Consider the following 18,851-nt stretch of genomic DNA (forward strand, 5'->3'; position numbering starts at 1 on the left):
CACGGCCAGTTCCCACAGCTCCTTTATTAGGCCTTGGAGGCCGCCGCCCAGGTTACAGGGTAACATGGTGGGTTGGGGGCTCACCCAGCGAGCAGAGACCGGGACGCCGGGGGTTCAGAGCGCAGGGGCTGGGCCCACAGGCACCTCCAGAGTGTGTGTGTGGGGAATTGCTGGTTCTTAGAAGGGCCCGGGGGGGCGGGGGGGGGACAAGCGGAGCAGTCCCCCAGCGAGTCGCAGTCATAAAGCCGAGCCCACGCTGGGGTCCGGCAGCCCCTGCTGTCTACGCAGTGCGGGGGGAGGGGCCCTCGACGGCCTCCCCCCCCTCCAGCGCCGCCCGCCTGGCACCGCCTTGCAGAGAGACCCAGGCTGTGTCCCCTGCGGAGAGACAGGCACCTCCGTTACAGGAGCCACTGCTGGGGAGTCGCCCCCAGCCCCCCCGCTGCAGGGCATCCCGGCCAGGCCGCCTCTTCCCCCACCAACCCCGTTCCTGGGGAATCCCAGCCAGGGCAACCCCCTCCCCGCTCCCTGGGGGAAGCCCGAAGTGGGGGTGGCACAGGGCAGCCGCGGTACCTGCTGGGGGATCCCACGCTGCTTGCAGCTGGAGCTTGGTACTGCCGCTCAGGGTGCCCTGCGGAACGAGAGGGGCACTGAGGGGGGGCAGGGCACTCCCACTGGCCCCCCTTGGGGCAGATACTCTGGCCTCCAGGGCCTGAGCAGCCTGGTGCAGGTGGTGGTGGGTGTGTGGGGGGGGAGGGCTGCAATGGGGCCACCTGCCCATGGGGGCCTGCAGAGGGAGCCTGAGCTGACGCCACATGGGAACTACTGACATGGGCCTCAGTCGGAGCCGGTTCCCCCCTAGAGGGGAAAGGCCCCATTCTCCCCCCCCCCCCCATTCCAGCCACTCCTCTGCCCTGGGGCAGATCGGAGCCAGCGTCCCCTAGAGGGGAAAGGCCCCATTCCCCACCCCCACCCCCCACCCCGATCCAGCCAGTCCCCTGCCTTGGGGCAGAGTGGAGCCAGTGCTCCCTAGAGGGGAAAGACCCTGTGTCCCATTCCCCACCCCCCTAACCAGCCAGCCCCCAGCCCTCGGGCAGAGTGGAGTTGGCGCCTCCTGGAGGGGAAAGGCCCCGTGTCCTGAACTTGCCAGCCCCTGACATTAAAGTTCCTTATAGGTTTTGGCTCTGTTACCTTCTCTCCTGGCTCCGGCTCCAGCTCCCTGAGCTCCGGCCACCTCCCGACCTCCTGCCCTGCTATGCCGTTGTGTCCTGACTCCGGGAGGAGCTCGTCCGGGCTGGCCTCTGGCGCCAGGAGGGGCCCGTGGGAGGGCTCCAGCAGTGCCTCTCCACCTGTGGGGAGACGGGTGAGGGCTGAGCGCCTGGCACTCACTCTGCGGGATGGCAAGCTGGCTGCTGGGCTCCGTCACGCACCACGCTCTGCCAGTCTGGCTGATGGCAATAATCCCGCCGCCTCTCCCCAGAGCAGAATGCCCCCGCGTGACAGCCCGGCCAAGCAGCATTGCATGGTCCCCTCCCCGGGGGTTTGCTGCTGGGGGGCCGTGCCGAGCAGTGGGGACAGAGCCCCCAAGGGCTTTCCTGCTGGGGGCCGTGCTGGGGGGGGCAGACCCGCTGGGAGGTTTCCTGCTGGGGGCCGTGCCAAGGGGGGGACAGACCCGCTGGGGGACGTGCTGGGGCTGGGGGGGGGGGCAGACCCGCTGGCCCAGGTGACCCCAGTGCTGGCTCAGCCCGGCAGCTCCCTGTGTGTGCGACGGCACCGTTCTGCCCCGAACACCCACCTGCCACGGGGTCCTCGCCAGGCCTGGGGGCTGCAGCCGTGGAGGGGCCGGGATGCCAGGGCCACAGGGGCGCGGACTGAGGCAGAGGTTCCAGGGAGCAGGCCCCGGCGCTGGAGAGAACTGGGCAGCTTTGAGCAGGCTCCCCCCCGGCCAGTGATGGGTTAGTGGGGTCAGCAAGGGCCCCGGTCGGCACATCTGGGAGACTGCCATGGGGCCCCTCCATGGGCACCAGCTCTGCCACCAGGGAGCTCTCAGAGGGGCCCTGGAGTGATCTGGGAGCCATGCAAGGGGCATCCTCCTCCGTGGGCAGAAATGTAGCTGGGGGCTGGCTCAGAGACACTGGGGCAGGGGGTAGAGAGAGAAGAGGTGGAGAGTCAGCTCTGGGGGGGGTGGCAGGGGATGGAGATCTGGCTCTGGGAGGGGGTGGGGGGCTGACAGGGGGTGGAGACCCAGCTCTGGGGGGGGTGGCAGGGGATGGAGATCTGGCTCTGGGAGGGGGTGGGGGGCTGACAGGGGGTGGAGACCCAGCTCTGGGGGGGGTGGCAGGGGATGGAGATCTGGCTCTGGGAGGGGGTGGGGGGCTGACAGGGGGTGGAGACCCAGCTCTGGGGGGGGTGGCAGGGGATGGAGATCTGGCTCTGGGAGGGGGTGGGGGGCTGACAGGGGGTGGAGTCCCGGCTCTGGGAGGGGGTGAGGGGCTGGCAGGGGGTGGAGACCCAGCTCTGGGAGGGGATGGAGACCCAGCTCTGGCAGAGGGGGCAGTGGGTGGAGACCCAGCTCTGGCATGGGGGGCAGGGGCTGGAGACCCGGGTTCAGCCAGGCTGATGGGAGGCAGAGTCATGGTTCCATCTGGGCTGATGTGGAACAAATCTTTGGTCCTGGGATGAATAGCTGGGGGCAGGGGCCCTGTCCCGTGCGGGCTGGTGGGGGACGAGGGTTTGGCCCCGTGCAGGCTGGTGGGGGGCAGGGGCCCTGTCCCGTGCAGGCTGGTGGGGGGCAGGGGTTTGGCCCCAGGCGGGCTGATGGGGGGCAGGGGCCCTGTCCGGCATGGGCTGGTGGGGGATGGGGGTTTGGCCCCAGGCGGGCTGATGGGGGGCAGGGGCCCTGTCCCGCGTGGGCTGGTGGGGGACAGGGGTTTGGCCCCGTGCAGGCTGGTGGGGGACAGGGATTTGGCCCCGGGCAGGCTGGTGGGGGACAGGGGTTTGGCCCCGGGCAGGCTGGTGGGGGACAGGGGTGTGGGTCTGCGTGGACTGGCGGGAGGGGCAGCCCTGCTGGAGCTGGACTCAGAGGGGCGAGGGCTGGAGGGGGCCGGGAGGAAGTCCCCCGGCGAAGCGGGGGGCTCTGGCCGGCGGAAGATGTAGGCAGACTCCGTCAGGCTGCGCTGGTAGCGCAGGTAGGGCCTGTGGGGTGCTCCTGGGGGGAAAGCACAGAGAAGACTGTCAGTCAGTAGCTGCTTCTGCTGCCCCTCCCACACCATCACCCACCACTGCCATGCAGCCACCTCTGGGGGCAACACGGCAGCTGCTTAACCCATAGGCCCCTAATAGCTCCCTCATGCCCCCAGCAAATGGCAGGCTCGGGTTGCAGGTGGCAGCACCAGCCTGATTGAGGGCTCCCAGCCAGGCAGCATTTCGGGATAGGAAGTGAAGCCGAATCCCGCACCAGGGCTGACACTCACCTGGCCTGACCCCCAGGGGCGAGGGGGGCGACTGGGCACCCGAAGTGGAGCTGGAGCGTTCCCGCTGCCTGAAGAACTCCCGGGGGTTCTGTGAGCGCTGGGAGACCAGCGTGGCCGCCTCCTGCAACGCACAGAGAGTGAGGGGGGCCCCGAGGGGGCGGGCAGGGGGCTCTGCATCCCAGCCTGAGTGAAGAGGAGGCTAGGATGGGCCCGGCCCAGCAGTGGGCGGCCGGGCGGGGGGGCAGGAGGCTAGGACGGGCCCGGCCCAGCAGGGGGCGTCCCGGCTGGTCGGGGGGGCAGGAGGCTAGGATGGGCCCGGCCCAGCAGGGGGCATCCTGGCCAGTCGGGGGGGGCAGGAGGCTAGGACGGGCCCAGCCCAGCAGGGGGCGTCCCGGCCGGGCGGGGGGGGCAGGAGGCTAGGACGGGCCCGGCCCAGCAGGGGGCGTCCCGGCCGGGCGGGGGGCAGGAGGCTAGGACAGGCCCGGCCCAGCAGGGGGTGCTCTCTCTAGGCTCCCCCCACTTACCACGGCCTTCTCGATGGACTCGCTGCGCCGGAACCGGTCCCGCATGGCCTCCTCGTGCTCCCGCTGCTGCTGCTCCTGGGACGGGATGGAGGAGAGACCCTCAGAGAGCTGGGGCAGCTCGAGGGGGCTGGGCCCCCATGTCCTCTCCCCCCAAGCTTCTTGCCCGCTGCCTGCCTTGGTTCATGCTCCTTCCTGGGGGCCGGATCCCCCCGCCCTGCCGGCTCCCAGCCGCAAGACGCACTGTGCCACCTCCTGCGCCTCCGTACTCAGCCTGTGCCCACCCCGGCTCCGGCACTGCCCCCAGCCCCTCTCAGCGTCTGCCTGGCAGCCCCCAGCCCTTCCCTGGGAGGAGGCTCCCCTGCTCGGCCCCAGCCCAGTGCTGGCTGCCGGCTCCCTGACGTAGGGGCAGGGCGGGCGCTGCTTCCACTCACCCATCGGGCTTTCTCCTTCCTCCGCTCCTCAGCCTCCAGCCGGGCCTGCTCCTTCCTGCAGAGAGAGCCAGGGACCCCGGGTCAGCCTAGGAGCTGGTGAGCCCCGGCTGGGCCCAGGTGCAGGGCTCCCAGGCAGGTCTGCGGGAGGGGGTGGGGGCGCCAGGCCTGGCAGCCCCATGGCACAGGCTGGGGGACTCACCTCTGCTCCTCGATCAGCCTCTCCTTCTCCTTGAACTTGCGCTCTCGCTCGGCCGCCTCTCTCTTCTCCTCCTCCATGCGCTCGCGTTCCCAGCGCTTGCGCTCCTCCAGCAGCCGCCGGCGCTCCTCCTCCTTCCGCTGCTCCTCTTCCCTCTGGGCACAGCACAGGGCGCTGGGGACCCCAAACAGCCTCCAGCACCGAGGCCAGGTGCAGAGCTCCCACCAACACCCAGCAGCCTGGCCCAGCCCCCCTGGCCAGACACTGCCCCCCCTTCTGCGTTTCCAACCAGCCCTGCTCCCAAAGCAGGGGCCTAAGGCGTCTCCCCAAGGGCAGTACTGCGGGGACGCACCAGGGGGCAGCATATACAGCAGCTTCATGGGGCCACATTCCCACAGGGAACCTGCCTGAGACCCCCCTTCACTGGAACCTTTGGGGGACTCAGGGGGGCAGGGCAGGATCAGAGCCCAGAACCCCGCAGGGATCAGGCTGAGGCTGGGAACCCAGAGCCCGGCCCCGGGACCAAGGAGCACAGATGGGTTCCTCCAGAGGCTCTCGAACCGTGGTGGTGGTGGTCCGCGAGCTCCATTCAGGTGGTCCGCGGAGAGTTCCCTCTAAGGTGCGTGCCTGGGCGGCGGCACAGGAGAGAATTAAGGGCCACCCACCACATGTAAGGTGAGGTGGTGGCCTTGGGGGGAATGGGGGTAGCTGGTAGGGGGCAGTGGGGTGAGGTGGGGGAAATAGGAGGTAGGTAGGGGGAATTTGGGACGTGCAGGGCTGCAGCGGCCAGAGAAAGAACCCCCTCCTTCCCAGCCTAGCTCGGGGGCTGCCGAGACTACGGATATTAAAATATGAGTTGTGGGCTTTTATTTATAGAACAAAAAAAGTTAATTATTATTAAGTTTTTTTAATATAGCACTTTTATCCAAAGCGCTTTACAATAGTTAGCTAACGGTACAAACAACATTTGGAAAGATCATTAAATGACCCGCCGAGACCCTCAGCAATTTTCAAGTGGTCTGTGAAAAACAAAGTTTGAGAACCACTGGACCACTCATTCAGCATTCTCGCAGCTCCTGATGAAACCTCCCCTGGCTGCTCCAGGGGGCGCTGTGGGGAGCGGGGCAGGAGCCCAGGCTGGGGGGGAGCGCCGGGCTAGTCCAGCAGGGGGCGCTGTGGGGAGCGGGGCAGGAGCCCAGACTGGGGGGGAGCACCGGGCTAGTCCAGCAGGGGACGCTGTGGGGAGCGGGGCAGGAGTGCTGGGTATGGGGGGAGCTCCAGGCTAGTCCAGCCCCGGCCTCTCCCAGCAGGGGGCGCTGTGGGGAGCGGGGCAGGAGCCCTGGCTGTGGGGGCAGTTCCCGGCTGCAGAGGCGTGGGGCAGGGCCTGGGGTAGGGTCCCTTGGGACTGCGCTGTCTGCTCACCTCGGCCTGCGCCCAGAACGAATCCCGTTTGGTCCTGCGGATCTCCAGGGCGGGGTTCGTTTTCCTGTAGTTGGTGCCCTGCGGAGAGAGGCAGAAATGGGTCCAAGGGGGGCTCAGAGCAGCCCCCTCCCAGGGACATCTCCATCCCTGTGCTGGGCCATGGCAGCTCAGTGAGGGGGGAGGGTCCCAGGGCCCTGCAGGTGGCGTCACCCCCCCCTTGCCCCGGCCGGGCTCCCGTCTGCAGGGAGCAAGCGCCAACACAGCCCAGGGGAAACCCCAACAGCCCCTCCCCCCACGCATCCCACAGCATCTGTCCGTCCGGCCCCAATCCCTGCACTTTCCCTCACCCCCTGCCCCCCCGCCTGCTGCCCCACTCACCACCAGTTCCTCAGAGCCGCTGGCTGGTGCTCGCCTGGAGGCGCTGCCCCCTGCTGGCGCGAGCCGGGACAGCACGCGGTGCAGCCCCTCCTGCGTCACCTCCTCGGGGCGGTGGGCGCTCACCACCAGGCTGGCCTCCTGCACGAGGGAGGGGAGGACAGCGTCAGCCTCTGCTCACCCAGGCCTGGGACACGGGGAGCCCCCCGGGGCCGAGCCCCCCAAGGGGAACCCAGCACACAGCCTGGGAGAGGGGAAGGTGGCTTTCCCGGCGCAGGCCCTGGATGCAGCCTGCTCCATGCCCAGCTCCGGCCCATGCCCCCCAGCGGGGCGGGCCGCTGGCTGGCTGGTTTGCAGCCTGTCTCTGGCCAATTCCTGCCCATCCCCCCAGCCCTGGCTCCATTCCCCGCTATTTATAGGTTCTTGGGCTCCAGATGGTTGAGACCGTTTCCCCCTGGCTGCCGGGGCCAGGCCGTGCAGGGGGCTGGGTGCCTGGGCTGGGGGAGGACGGGACAGACAGGGCCACTCACCGGGGGGGGGGGGCCTTCGGGGGGAGGGGAGCACCCGTGCACCGAGCTAAGGCTCCAGCGCTGTGAACGGGAGAGACACAAACAACAGATGGGGTGAGGGGGGGTTGGAGAGGGGTCCCAGCTGCTCCCCCACCCCCTTCCTGCCCGGGGAAAGCCCCCCAGCTCTGGGGCCGGGGAGCCGGGCCAGGGCCAGGGGGAATCGCAGCCGAGGCTGGGAACGGCAGAGCCTGAGTCGGCAGCGCCGGGAATGTGCTGAGCAAAGCGTCCAAAGGCCAGGGGCTGCCCAGGGCAGGGGTCCCAGCTTGTGGGGGCTGGCAGGGAGTGAGTCTGACGGAAACGAAGCCAAACACCAGGGACGTGGCTGGGAGAGTGGGCGGGGAGCAGCGAGACAGCCAATCCCCGGAGCTGAAACGGAGAAAAAGGCTGGACACACCCCACCCCCACAGCGCCCCCTACTGGGAGAGGCCGGAGCTGGAGGGGCCAGGAGGCCCCCCCCACCCCAGCCAGCGCTCCTGCACCGCTCCCCACAACGCTCCCTGCTGGAACAGGCTGGGACTGGAGTAGCCCAGAGCTCCCCCCAGCCAGCTCCTGCCCCGCCCCCCACAGCGCCCCCTTTCAGACAGTCTCTGTGACCCCAGTCTCTCAATGGCCAAAGTTCCCTGTGGTGCCCCCGCCGGGCAGCTCACCTTGAAGAAGGCCTTGATGGCAGGCAGATGCCCTGCACAGGTCTGTCTGTAGGACTCCGGCACCTTCTCCCCCACCTGGGCACCAAGCAGACATCAGCTCAGCCGGGCAGCCAGTGCCAGCGCAGGGCCCCAGACCAGGCCAGCTCACTCCACCCCCTGCCTCCATGGCTGGCTGCCGTGCGCTCCCCCTGCAGCCCCCCGAGAAGGGGCCCCCCAGGAGAGACCCGGCTCCCCCTCCTCTCTGTGGATACAGAATTTCACTGAGCTCGGCAGGCGGTCCCTGCATTCGTCACCAGGGCTGGGGCTCCCCTGCGGGGCGTTGTCTGTTCCCTTCCTCAGTTTCCCTCCATTCCCCTCAGTTGTCCAAGCGCCCATTTTCCCCGTCCCCCTGCAGACCCGTACATCCCCTTGGTTGTCACTCAGTCCTCTTAATCTAGGCCCCAACTGAGCCCACCCCCGCTCTGAGCACCCTGCAGCGTGCGATTGTCTCCGGGGTGCTGCCTGGAGCCGGAGAGCACAGGGTCTGTCTGGACCAAGAGGGATGTCCCCTGCTCTGGATGGCGGGGCCCTGCTGCCCAGAATCACAGCCCCCGGGATGGTATCGATTCGCTCGGGGGCTCCCCCAGGCAGCAGATTCGCCGCCAGACTCTGCTCAGACAGCCCCAGGGCTGGGGGTGGGGGAACTGGCAGCCGGCCCCAATGAGCCAGAGCTCTCGGAACTGGGGAGTCAGGTGTCAGGGGCAAGAAAGCACCCCGATCTGCTGAGAGCCAAAGCTGCAGTAGGGGGGAGCTCCCCGCACAGCCAGGGCTCCCGCCCCACTCCCCACAGCGCCCCCTGCTGGGAGAGGCCGGGGCTGGAGTAGTGGAAGTGGGGGTGCTCAGTGCTTGCTGGCCCTCCAGGGGGGCTGCAGCTGCGTTGTGCAGAGCGGAGAACGGCCTGCGCCCCGGGCGGGGGCCATGTCAGGAACTCGAGTGCAGCCTGTGCCAGGGCACGTGGGGCACACGCAGCTCCCTGCACCTGGAGCTGCACACACGGGGGGTGGGGCTGCACACACCCAGAAGCCTGCAGGGGGGGTACACAGCCCAGATGAACCCCCCCCCCCGTCGGATGCCAGGGGGCTGGGGGAGACAAGGAGCCGCTTAGGGCCCCATATGTGACCCCCCTGCTGCCCCCGAACTCCTCCTGCTACCCGCCCATCCACTGAGTCCCCACACCCTGCGCCCCCCCAACCCGCGCCCCACTCGCCCCGCCCCAGTGAGCGGGAATGAGAAGCCAGCGAGTGAGTCAGCGAGTGGGGAGGCCCCACGGCACTTGGTGAGGAGCCTGGGACCGGGCCGCACCAGCCATCTGTGATCCCCAGACAGGCACCAGCCCCCCAACCAGGGACCCAGCCCCCCAAACCAGGGACCCAGCCCCCCAACCAGCCCCAGAACCCCCACCCAGGGACCCAGAAAAATTCAGGTGGGTGCTCATGGCATTAAGGGCGCTATAAGCACCCCCAGTAAGTCTGACCCCCGGCAGAGGGCAAAGGGACCCTCCATGCCCACCCTGCCTGCAGGTACAGGGCTTGCCGCCTCGCCGCGACTCTCACCCAGTTGATGAGGATGATGCGGGGCTGCCCGGAGCTGGGGTCCTGGACGCGGCAGAGGCCGTACATGACGCTGCTACTGGAGAACTTCCCGGCCAGCTCGTCTACCCCGCCGGCTGCAATAAGACGGGGGGTGGGGGGGGAGGAGGGATCAGCAGGGCCCAGCCACCCACAGTGCTCCAGGGGACACTGGGGCAGACCCCCACTGCTGGCTGCCCCCACTCCCTGTCTGGGGGAGGGGCACTGGGGCAGCTTCCCTACGCATCCTTATCCCCACCCCCCACACAGGGGGCAGCTCCCTTAGCCTGCCCCATGGAGAGAGTCCAGGGTGGTAGGAGAGATCAGGGAACAGCAGCTGGATTAGCTGCAGAGAGGTGCTGGGTGCGCTGTGCTGCAGGGATCGGGTCATGGATCAGCAGGGGGCGCTCTCCCCGGCAGTCGGTGCTGCACTAGGGGGCGCTGTGCTGCAGGGAGCGGGCGGGGGGCAGCAGGGGGCGCTCTCCCCGGCAGTCGGTGCTGCACTAGGGGGCGCTGTGCTGCAGGGAGCGGGTCATGGATCAGCAGGGGGCGCTCTCCCCAGCAGTCGGTGCTGCACTAGGGGGCGCTGTGCTGCAGGGAGCGGGTCATGGATCAGCAGGGGGCGCTCTCCCTGGCAGTCGGTGCTGCACTAGGGGGCGCTGTGCTGCAGGGAGTGGGCAGGGGGCGCTCTCCCCGCAGTCGATGCTGCACTAGGGGGCACCGGGCCACAGGGAGCAAGGCGGGGGGCAGCAGGGGGCGCTCTCCCCAGCAGTCGGTGCTGCACTAGGGGGCACTGGGCCACAGGGAGCAAGGCAGGGGGCTCAGCAGGGGGCGCTCTCCCCGGCAGTCGGTGCTGCACTGGGGGCGCTGTGCCGCAGGGAGTGGGCAGGGGGCGCTCTCCCTGGCAGTCGGTGCTGCACTAGGGGGCGCTGTGCTGCAGGGAGCGGGTCATGGATCAGCAGGGGGCGCTCTCCCTGGCAGTCGGTGCTGCACTAGGGGGCGCTGTGCTGCAGGGAGTGGGCAGGGGGCGCTCTCCCCGCAGTCGATGCTGCACTAGGGGGCACCGGGCCACAGGGAGCAAGGCGGGGGGCAGCAGGGGGCGCTCTCCCTGGCAGTCGGTGCTGCACTGGGGGCGCTGTGCCGCAGGGAGTGGGCAGGGGGCGCTCTCCCTGGCAGTCGGTGCTGCACTAGGGGGCGCTGTGCTGCAGGGAGCGGGTCATGGATCAGCAGGGGGCGCTCTCCCTGGCAGTCGGTGCTGCACTAGGGGGCGCTGTGCTGCAGGGAGTGGGCAGGGGGCGCTCTCCCCGCAGTCGATGCTGCACTAGGGGGCACCGGGCCACAAGGAGCAAGGCGGGGGGCAGCAGGGGGCGCTCTCCCTGGCAGTCGGTGCTGCACTGGGGGCGCTGTGCCGCAGGGAGTGGGCAGGGGGCGCTCTCCCCGGCAGTCGGTGCTGCACTGGGGGCACCGGGCCACAGGGAGCGGGCAGGGGGCAGCAGGGGGCACTCTCCCCGGCAGTCGGTGCTGCACTGGGGGGCACCGGGCCACAGGGAGCAGGCGGGGGGCAGCAGGGGGCGTTCTCCCCGGCAGTCGTTGCCGCACTAGGGGGCGCTGTGCCGCAGGGAATGGGCAGGGGGCTCAGCAGGGGGCGCTCTCCCTGGCAGTCGGTGCTGCACTGGGGGCGCTGTGCCGCAGGGAGTGGGCAGGGGCTCTCCCCGCAGTCGGTGCTGCACTAGGGGGCACCGGGCCACAGGGAGCAGGGCGGGGGGCAGCAGGGGGCGCTCTCCCCTGGCAGTCGGTGCTGCACTGGGGGCGCTGTGCCGCAGGGAGCGGGCGGGGGGCAGCAGGGGGCGCTCTCCCCGCAGTCGATGCTGCACTAGGGGGCACCGGGCCACAGGGAGCAGGGCGGGGGGCAGCAGGGGGCGCTCTCCCCAGCAGTCGGTGCTGCACTAGGGGGCACCGGGCCACAGGGAGCAGGGCGGGGGGCAGCAGGGGGCGCTCTCCCTGCAGTCGATGCTGCACTAGGGGGCACCGGGCCACAGGGAGCAGGGCGGGGGGCAGCAGGGGGCGCTCTCCCCGGCAGTCGGTGCTGCACTGGGGGCGCTGTGCCGCAGGGAATGGGCAGGGGGTACTCTCCCCAGCAGTCGGTGCTGCACTGGGGGCGCTGTGCTGCAGGGAGCGGGCGGGGGGCAGCAGGGGGCGCTCTCCCCGCAGTCGATGCTGCACTAGGGGGCACCGGGCCACAGGGAGCAGGGCGGAGGGCAGCAGGGGGCGCTCTCCCCGGCAGTCGGTGCTGCACTAGGGGGCACCGGGCCACAGGGAGCAGGGCGGAGGGCAGCAGGGGGCGCTCTCCCCAGCAGTCGGTGCTGCACTGGGGGCGCTGTGCCGCAGGGAGTGGGCGGGGGGCAGCAGGGGGCGCTCTCCCCGGCAGTCGGTGCTGCACTGGGGGCGCTGTGCCGCAGGGAATGGGCAGGGGGCGCTCTTCCCGGCAGTCGGTGCCGCACTAGGGGGTGCTGTGCCGCAGGGAGCGGGCAGGGGCTCTCCCCTGGCAGTCAGGGCTGGCCCCATTTGGCCCCAGGGGGCACTGTGCCGAGGTGAGCTGTGACAGCGAGGCCGAGTTCTGTGATTATTGACGAATCTCTCCTGCGTCTGGGTGCAGTCCCAGCCTGGGGGGCGCCGGCAGGTCTCTCCAGCCCCTCGACACTCTCAGCGGGAGGCCGGCCCATGCTGCTGTGGGGCGTTAGAGAGCTGCCAGGTGGCAGCGCCAGGGGACCGCTCCTTAGCTGTGGCAGTAGCTGTGGATTCCTGCGGGGCAGGCGGCTGGGAGAGGGGCTGTGGATCCAGCGCCCCGGCACCTCTTACCTCCCGAGTCCAGGAGTTTCAGCTCATTGTGCTTCCCATACGCAAAGATGGCCCTGGAGTGGGGCAGAAAGGGAGGTCAGATGGGGGGAGGGGGATATTGGGGCAACCAATCTTCTCCTCCACCACCCCCAGCTCAAACACCTGTTCCCCCAGCCCAGCCACCCCCTCCACAGCCCTGGGGTTGGATCCAGAGTCTGGCAGGACAGACCCAGTCCAGACCTCCAGGGACAGTGACCCCAGGCCTGTGACAGGCTCCCTTTAGGGCACTTCTGCAGAAAAGGACCTAGGGGTTACAGTGGACGAGAAGCTGGATATGAGTCGACAGTGTGCCCTTGTTGCCAAGAAGGCTAACGGCATTTTGGGCTGTATAAGTAGGGGCATTGCCAGCAGATCGAGGGACGTGATCATTCCCCTCTATTCGGCATTGGTGAGGCCTCATCTGGAGTACTGTGTCCAGTTTTGGGCCCCACACTACAAGAAGGATGTGGAAAAATTGGAAAGAGTCCAGCAGAGGGCAACAAAAATGATTAGGGGGCTGGAGCACATGACTTATGAGGAGAAGCTGAGGGAACTGGGATTGTTTAGTCTGCAGAAGAGAAGAATGAGGGGGGATTTGATAGCTGCTTTCAACTACCTGAAAGGGGGTTCCAAAGAGGATGGATCTAGACTGTTCTCAGTGGTACCAGATGACAGAACAAGGAGTAATGGTCTCAAGTTGCAGTGGGGGAGGTCTAGATTGGATATTGGGAAATGCTATTTCACTAGGAGGGTGGTGAAGCACTGGACTGGGTTCCCTAGGGAGGTGGTGGAATCTCCTTCCTTAGAGGTTTTTAAGGGCAGGCTTGACAAAGCCCTGGCTGGGATGATTTAGTTGGGGATTGGTGCTGCTTTGAGCAGGGGTTGGACTAGATGCCTCCTGAGGTCCCTTCAAACCCTGATATTCTGTGATTCTATGATCCAAGCCTGCTCCTTTAGCCTCCTGCCATGCCCAAGGCCCTGGCTGTCAGCTGGTAACCCCACAGCACCCCCAGTCCAGCTCTGCCCTACAGGAGCTGCATGGGGCGTCTGTGTACCATACAGCCAGGGTTCTGACACGCAGCGGCACACGGCCAGCGCCACGCAGGGGGGTGTATGGGACGGGGCAGATCTGACACGCAGCGGCACACGGCCAGCGCCCCGCAGGGGGGTGTATGGGACGGGGCAGATCTGACACGCAGCGGCACACGGCCAGCGCCACGCAGGGGGGTGTATGGGACGGGGCAGATCTGACATGCAGCGGCACACGGCCAGCGCCCCGCAGGGGGGTGTATGGGACGGGGCAGATCTGACACGCAGCGGCACACGGCCAGCGCCACGCAGGGGGGTGTATGGGACGGGGCAGATCTGACATGCAGCGGCACACGGCCAGCGCCCCGCAGATCTATTGCAATACAAAGAGTCCAAAGGGGGCTCAGGCAGAGCTACACGCTCCCCTCCCATCTCCTGTCCAGGGCTCTGGGGCAGATCCATCTCCCTGCTGTCTCCCTCCACCATATCCCGCCCTGCCTCACTCCTCTGCATTCCCCCCGCCCGCTGCAGCTGTCCCTTAGCCCAGCCGGGTGGGGTGGGGTGGGGGGGTGCCTGCCCTCGGTTACCCGGCGTAGGCCAGTCACTGCACTGCCACAGGCAGAGCCCTCCCGACGCCCAGTGCCAGCCCCTCCCCTGCACTGGCTGCTCCATCCCCAGCTGCTGGGGTCAAACTGCAAAGGTCTCCTGCGCCCCGAGTGCCCCGCCCCTGCACACCCCCTCCCCCCCGGCTCTCTGGCCCCAGCTCCGTGCCAGGACGGCCCCAGAGGAAGTGGCTTTCCTGCAGGAAGTCAGGCTGTTGAGACGCTGAGATAGGAAAGAGGTTGGGGGGCGGGGGGCCAGGACCCAGCCTGGGCCCAAACTGGGCACCTGCTCTGCAGCCAGGGGCAGCAGGGTTCTCTCCTACCCTGGTGACTTGGGCTCCATCATGGCACATGCCACCTGCTCAGGGGCCAGTGGGACACGAAAGCACCAGCCCCTACCCCACACACTTCATCCCCTAGCCCCCAGCTCCAGCTGCCCTGCCCCTGCCCGGAGAGCCCCAGGACACCTGCAGGCCCGGCCTCTCCTCCGGTCAGCCCCTCCCCCGTCCCGCCTCTCCTCCAGTTAGCCGGTCAGCCCCTCCCGGATCCCGGACCCGGCCTCTCCTCCGCTCAGCCCCTCCCTGGCTCAGTGCGTGCAGCCGGCAGCATCCGCTCCAGGACAATGGGGCTACAGGATCCGGCACAATGGCAGGAGGACCCCCCCCGGGCCCCCTGCCTGGCTCAGCGCAAAGGGGTGCACATGGCCCACAAACAGCCCCCAATGGGCAGCACTCCCACACTGATCCCCACCCCAACTCCCTGCTGACACAGCCAGCTCCTGCCCTGCCCCCACAGCGCCCCCTGCGGGGAGAGACCGGGGCTGGAGTCACCGGGAGCTCCCCCCCATACCCAGCACTCCTGCCCCGCCCCCCACAGCGCCCCCTGCAGGGAGAGACCGGGGCTGGAGTCACCGGGAGCGCCCCCCCATACCCAGCACTCCTGCCCCGCCCCCCACAGCACCCCCTGCGGGGAGAGACCGGGGCTGGAGTCACCGGGAGCTCCCCGCCATACCCGGCACTCCTGCCCCACACCCCACAGCGCCCCCTGCGGGGAGAGACCGGGGCTGGAGTAGCCGGGAGCGCCCCCCCATACCCAGCACTCCTGCCCTGCCCCCACAGCGCCCCCTGCTGGGAGAGGTCGGGCTGGAGTAGCTGGGAGCGCCCCCCCCATACCCAGCACTCCTGCCCCGCCCCCCACAGTGCCCCCTGCTGGGAGAGGTCTGGCTGGAGTAGCCGGGAGCGCCCCCCCATACCCAGCACTCCTGCCCTGCCCCCACAGCGCCCCCTGCTGGGAGAGGTCTGGCTGGAGTAGCCGGGAGCGCCCCCCCATACCCAGCACTCCTGCCCTGCCCCCCACAGCGCCCCCTGCTGGGAGAGGTCTGGCTGGAGCAGCCGGGAGCGCCCCCCCATACCCAGCACTCCTGCCCCGCCCCCCACAGCGCCCCCTGCTGGGAGAGGCCAGGCTGGAGTAGCTGGGAGTGCCCCCCCATACCCAGCACTCCTGCCCTGCCCCCACAGCGCCCCCTGCTGGGAGAGGCCAGGCTGGAGCAGCCGGGAGCGCCCCCCCAGCTCTCTGGCCCTGTTCCCTACGATGCTGCCATGCCAAGACGCGACATATTCAATTAATTTGCTCAGCTTCCGCTGCGGTGCATCTGAAGCGATCCTGAGGCCCAGCAAGGGGGGACTCATGTGGGGGGAGTCACGTACAGAAGCTGCCCTAGAGGCCAGTCCCCCTGTGCCGTGCCGGGACCCATTACGGCCCCTTTCGGTGTCTCTTGGCCAAGCCAGCCAGACTGGGGCATGAGCCTGTGCGGGGCCTGGAGCCCGGCTGGGGCTAGACCAGAGAGACGCTGGCTCGGATCCCGGCTAATTGAATCCCTCTCTCGAGGGAGGCTGTCTCCCCAAGCCTTCCCCAACCCGCCTGCACTCCCCCCAGCTCCCTTTGTCTCTGCGCGGCTCCAATTACCCGTACATGTGACAACACGCTCCGCTCTGAGCACACGCCGCTGCGGCGCTCCGGGAACACGCATGTGGCTCTGCGTGTTCATTTGAACACAGGCAGGCCTGGCACCCCAGAGACCTACAGGGGAGGGATCCTGCTCTGGTGAAAATCTGGAGCTGCTCTGCCTTCCCACAGCATGGCTGGGCCCCGCGCTGGGCATGGCTCACACAGACCCAGGCGCCTTGTTGCCCGGACGGGTGCCAGCCCCGGGGGAGGGCGTTGCACTGACAGTAAGAACGTCCCGGTGCCAGGGTGTAGGTGGCGTCCCGCAGACCTAGCGGCGTCCAAGCAAACAGGCCTGAGCAGGAGCTTCTCCTGCCCTCGGGCAGACGTGCCAGCTTCCTGGGCATGGCTCCCACTGCCAGAGTCAGGGTGAGGGGCAGAGCAGTGCTGCCTATGCGCCTTGGGGGCAGGGGCAGGGGCAGGGAAGGTGGCTAAGACGGGAGATATGGTGTTGGGGACTCAGCCACTTCCCCTGCTGCCCCCTCTCCCCCCTCACCCCCCCCGGCTCCTGCCTGCCACTTCCCCTTGCATTCCCACCTGGCTCGCGCCCAGCGTCCCCACAGGGTGACGTCACCGCTCAGTTGCGCCCAAAGAGAAGCAGCCCAAGCCACAGAGCTGCATGTGGTTTCTGGAGGAAGCCCTGTTCCCGTCCCAGCACCGTGGGGAGGGAGGAGGGGCGCTGGGGGCGCAAGACTGGAGGGAGCCTGTCCTGCAGAGCCAAGCCTGGGCCCAGCGTCAAAGGGCAAACCAGTGGGCTTGGGGGGCTTTCCTGCTGCCTTGTGCCAGGGACAGAGAGCCTGTCCTGGGAGGGTGAGTTAATAGGGGGGCTTCCTTCCTGCTTTCGGGGCTTGTCTCCCGTGGAGAGCGTGGGGGCGCCGGGATGGCTGCTTGCCCCTAACGTCTATTTAACTCGTTGGAGGCCAGGCCCTTAGCCCCAGAGCCGCCCGTCCGCGAGGGAGCGAGATTGGGCATCATGCTCCAGGGCAGAAAACAGCATCACAACCCCCCGCACACTGGGTCTAACGCCCCCCACATGCCCCAGTGCCTCCTCCAGGCAGAGACCACGTCTCCATGGGGCCAGAGGGGGCACCCCAGGGCAGTGCGATGGCCCCGGAGTCCTGGCTCAATCCTCACCCGGATAACTCGCTCAGCTCCCCTGAATCCCTCTGCTGGGACGCCCCCCCAGTCCCTGCCCTGTGGCGCTACTGGGCGCTTTGGGATCCTGCTGGGACAGGCCGGGGCTGGAGTAGCCGGGAACTCCCCCCCAGCCAGCGCTCCTGCCCTGCCCCCCACAGCGCCCCCTTTTGGGAGGTGACAGAACTGTTGCTGTAGGAGGTCCATTCTCCTGTCCCTGTGGCCTTCCCCAGAGCCGCTCCCTGGATTAGCAGAGCTCAGCAGCCCAGCTCCTGTCCTGCGAGTGGGTTAAGCGGCTTGGAAAACAAGTCCAAAATCCACGGTCATTTCATAACCAGGGTCCTCCCATCTTCCCCTCCCCCGCTCACTAGCCCCCCGAAACCCCAGCCAGTCACTCCGCAGAACTGCAACCTCGACATTTTCCACTTGCAGAAATCCCACTGTCCTGGGGGAGGGGAAATCGGTGCGGGGGGGGGGGTGACTCCCTGTGGGAGGGCAGAGGCAGCTGGGAGGGGCGGGTTCAAGGCAGCCCAGCCTGGCAGCGCCTTGCTAGAGGTGCGGGTTCAAACAGGAATTGTTCGCTGGCAGTGAGACAGCTGCTGCTTTCCCCAAACACCCCGCGGTCCAGTGAGATTTCCAAGAGCGGGGGCTGGGAAGCAGGACTCCTGGGTTCCGTTCCCAGCTCTGTGGGGAGAGGAGTCCAGCGGTGGGGGGGATTGAGAGGCAGGACACCTGGGTTCTGGCTCTGACACTAACTTGCTATGTGACCTTGGGCAAGGCACTTGCCTGCTCCGTGCCTCAGTTTCCCCAGCTCCTGCTGCCTGTCGCGTGGGAACAGCGCACAGAATGCAGGCCCAGTGGCTCTGGGACTCCCTGGAGAAGAGCCAGGACCCCACAGGCCTGGGCTCACGGCAGTGCCAGTGACACCAGCTTTGCCTTGAGGTTCCTGGTCTCGCAACCCCACCAACGGGGGGGGGGGGCACCGCTGAGTTCAGCGCGAAGCAAAGGGCTCCAGGAAAGTCTGTTCTGTCTCCCAAACCTTATCACACACCCGCCCCACTGCGCCCCCCCCGCAATGCCTCACCCCCTTCTCTGCCACTGCACAGCCCCCCGCCCCACTGCACAGCCCCCCACCCCATGGCACAGCCCCCCGCCCCCACCCTTCTCTGTCACTGCCCCATCCCATAGCCCCCCCACAGTGCCCCACCCCCTTCTCTGCCACTGTACAGCCCCCCGCCCCACTGCGCCCCCCTGCACAGCACCCCACCCCATGGCACAGCCCCCCGCCCCACTGCGCCCCCCTGCACAGCCCCCCACCCTTCTCTGCCACTGCCCCATCCCATCGCCCCCCGGCCCGGCCCGGCCCGGCCCGGCGCTCACCAGTCGGCGGAGAGGCGCCGGCTCCCGATGTCCTCCTTGGCGGCCAGCAGCGCCAGGCGGTGCGTGTCCAGGTCCAGCCGGTTCATGGCTCAGCCCCGCTCCCCGCTCGCTCTGCCGGGCCGGAAAGTTCCCGGCGAGGGAGCCCCGCGCCCGCCCCGCCTTGCCCGGCCCCCGTCCCAGCCCCAGCCCGCCGCGGAGGGAGGGACCCGGAGCCCTGCCCAGCTCCGGGAGGGAGGGAGGGAGAGGCCGGGCCGGGCGGCGCAAGGGTCGGGATGGGGCTGGGCGCGGAGGGGCGCCCCCGGGGGCAAGGGGGAGGCGCCGGAACAGGCCGAGCGGCCCCGTGGGGGCAGCACCCCGGCCCCACAGCCTGGGCCGGCTGCAGGCACAGCCTGGCCGGGGGGGCTGGGAGCCTTAGTCAGGGGCTGGGAGCCGGGACTCCTGGGTTCTCGCCCCTCTGGGAGGGGAGTGGGGGCTAGTGGTTAGAGCAGGGGGGGGCTAGGCGCCAGGACTCCTGAATTCTGTTCATGATGCAGTGTGATGCCTTAGAGTGAGTCCCTCCCTCTCTTTGTGCCTCAGTTTCCCCC

At 68.5% G+C, this 18,851-nt stretch overlaps 1 protein-coding gene across 1 annotated transcript; it reads right to left on the reverse strand.

The window, feature by feature from the left end:
* Positions 1 to 280: 280 nt before the first annotated feature.
* LOC135879716 (drebrin-like) lies at positions 281 to 18,353 on the reverse strand. The gene is made up of 15 exons (XM_065405768.1): positions 18,268 to 18,353; positions 12,101 to 12,153; positions 9,227 to 9,339; positions 7,635 to 7,709; positions 6,422 to 6,559; positions 6,044 to 6,121; positions 4,625 to 4,776; positions 4,426 to 4,480; positions 3,995 to 4,069; positions 3,471 to 3,591; positions 3,065 to 3,205; positions 1,793 to 2,131; positions 1,189 to 1,346; positions 571 to 628; positions 281 to 375 (listed from the first exon to the last, which is right to left on the reverse strand). The coding sequence occupies exons 1-15, from the start codon at positions 18,351 to 18,353 to the stop codon at positions 281 to 283; spliced, it is 1,737 nt and encodes a 578-aa protein (XP_065261840.1).
* Between the last annotated feature and the right edge of the window lie 498 nt (positions 18,354 to 18,851).

The sequence above is a fragment of the Emys orbicularis genome, chromosome 5, assembly GCF_028017835.1.
Source record: "Emys orbicularis isolate rEmyOrb1 chromosome 5, rEmyOrb1.hap1, whole genome shotgun sequence".
In the NCBI taxonomy this organism is placed as follows: Eukaryota; Metazoa; Chordata; order Testudines; family Emydidae; genus Emys; species Emys orbicularis.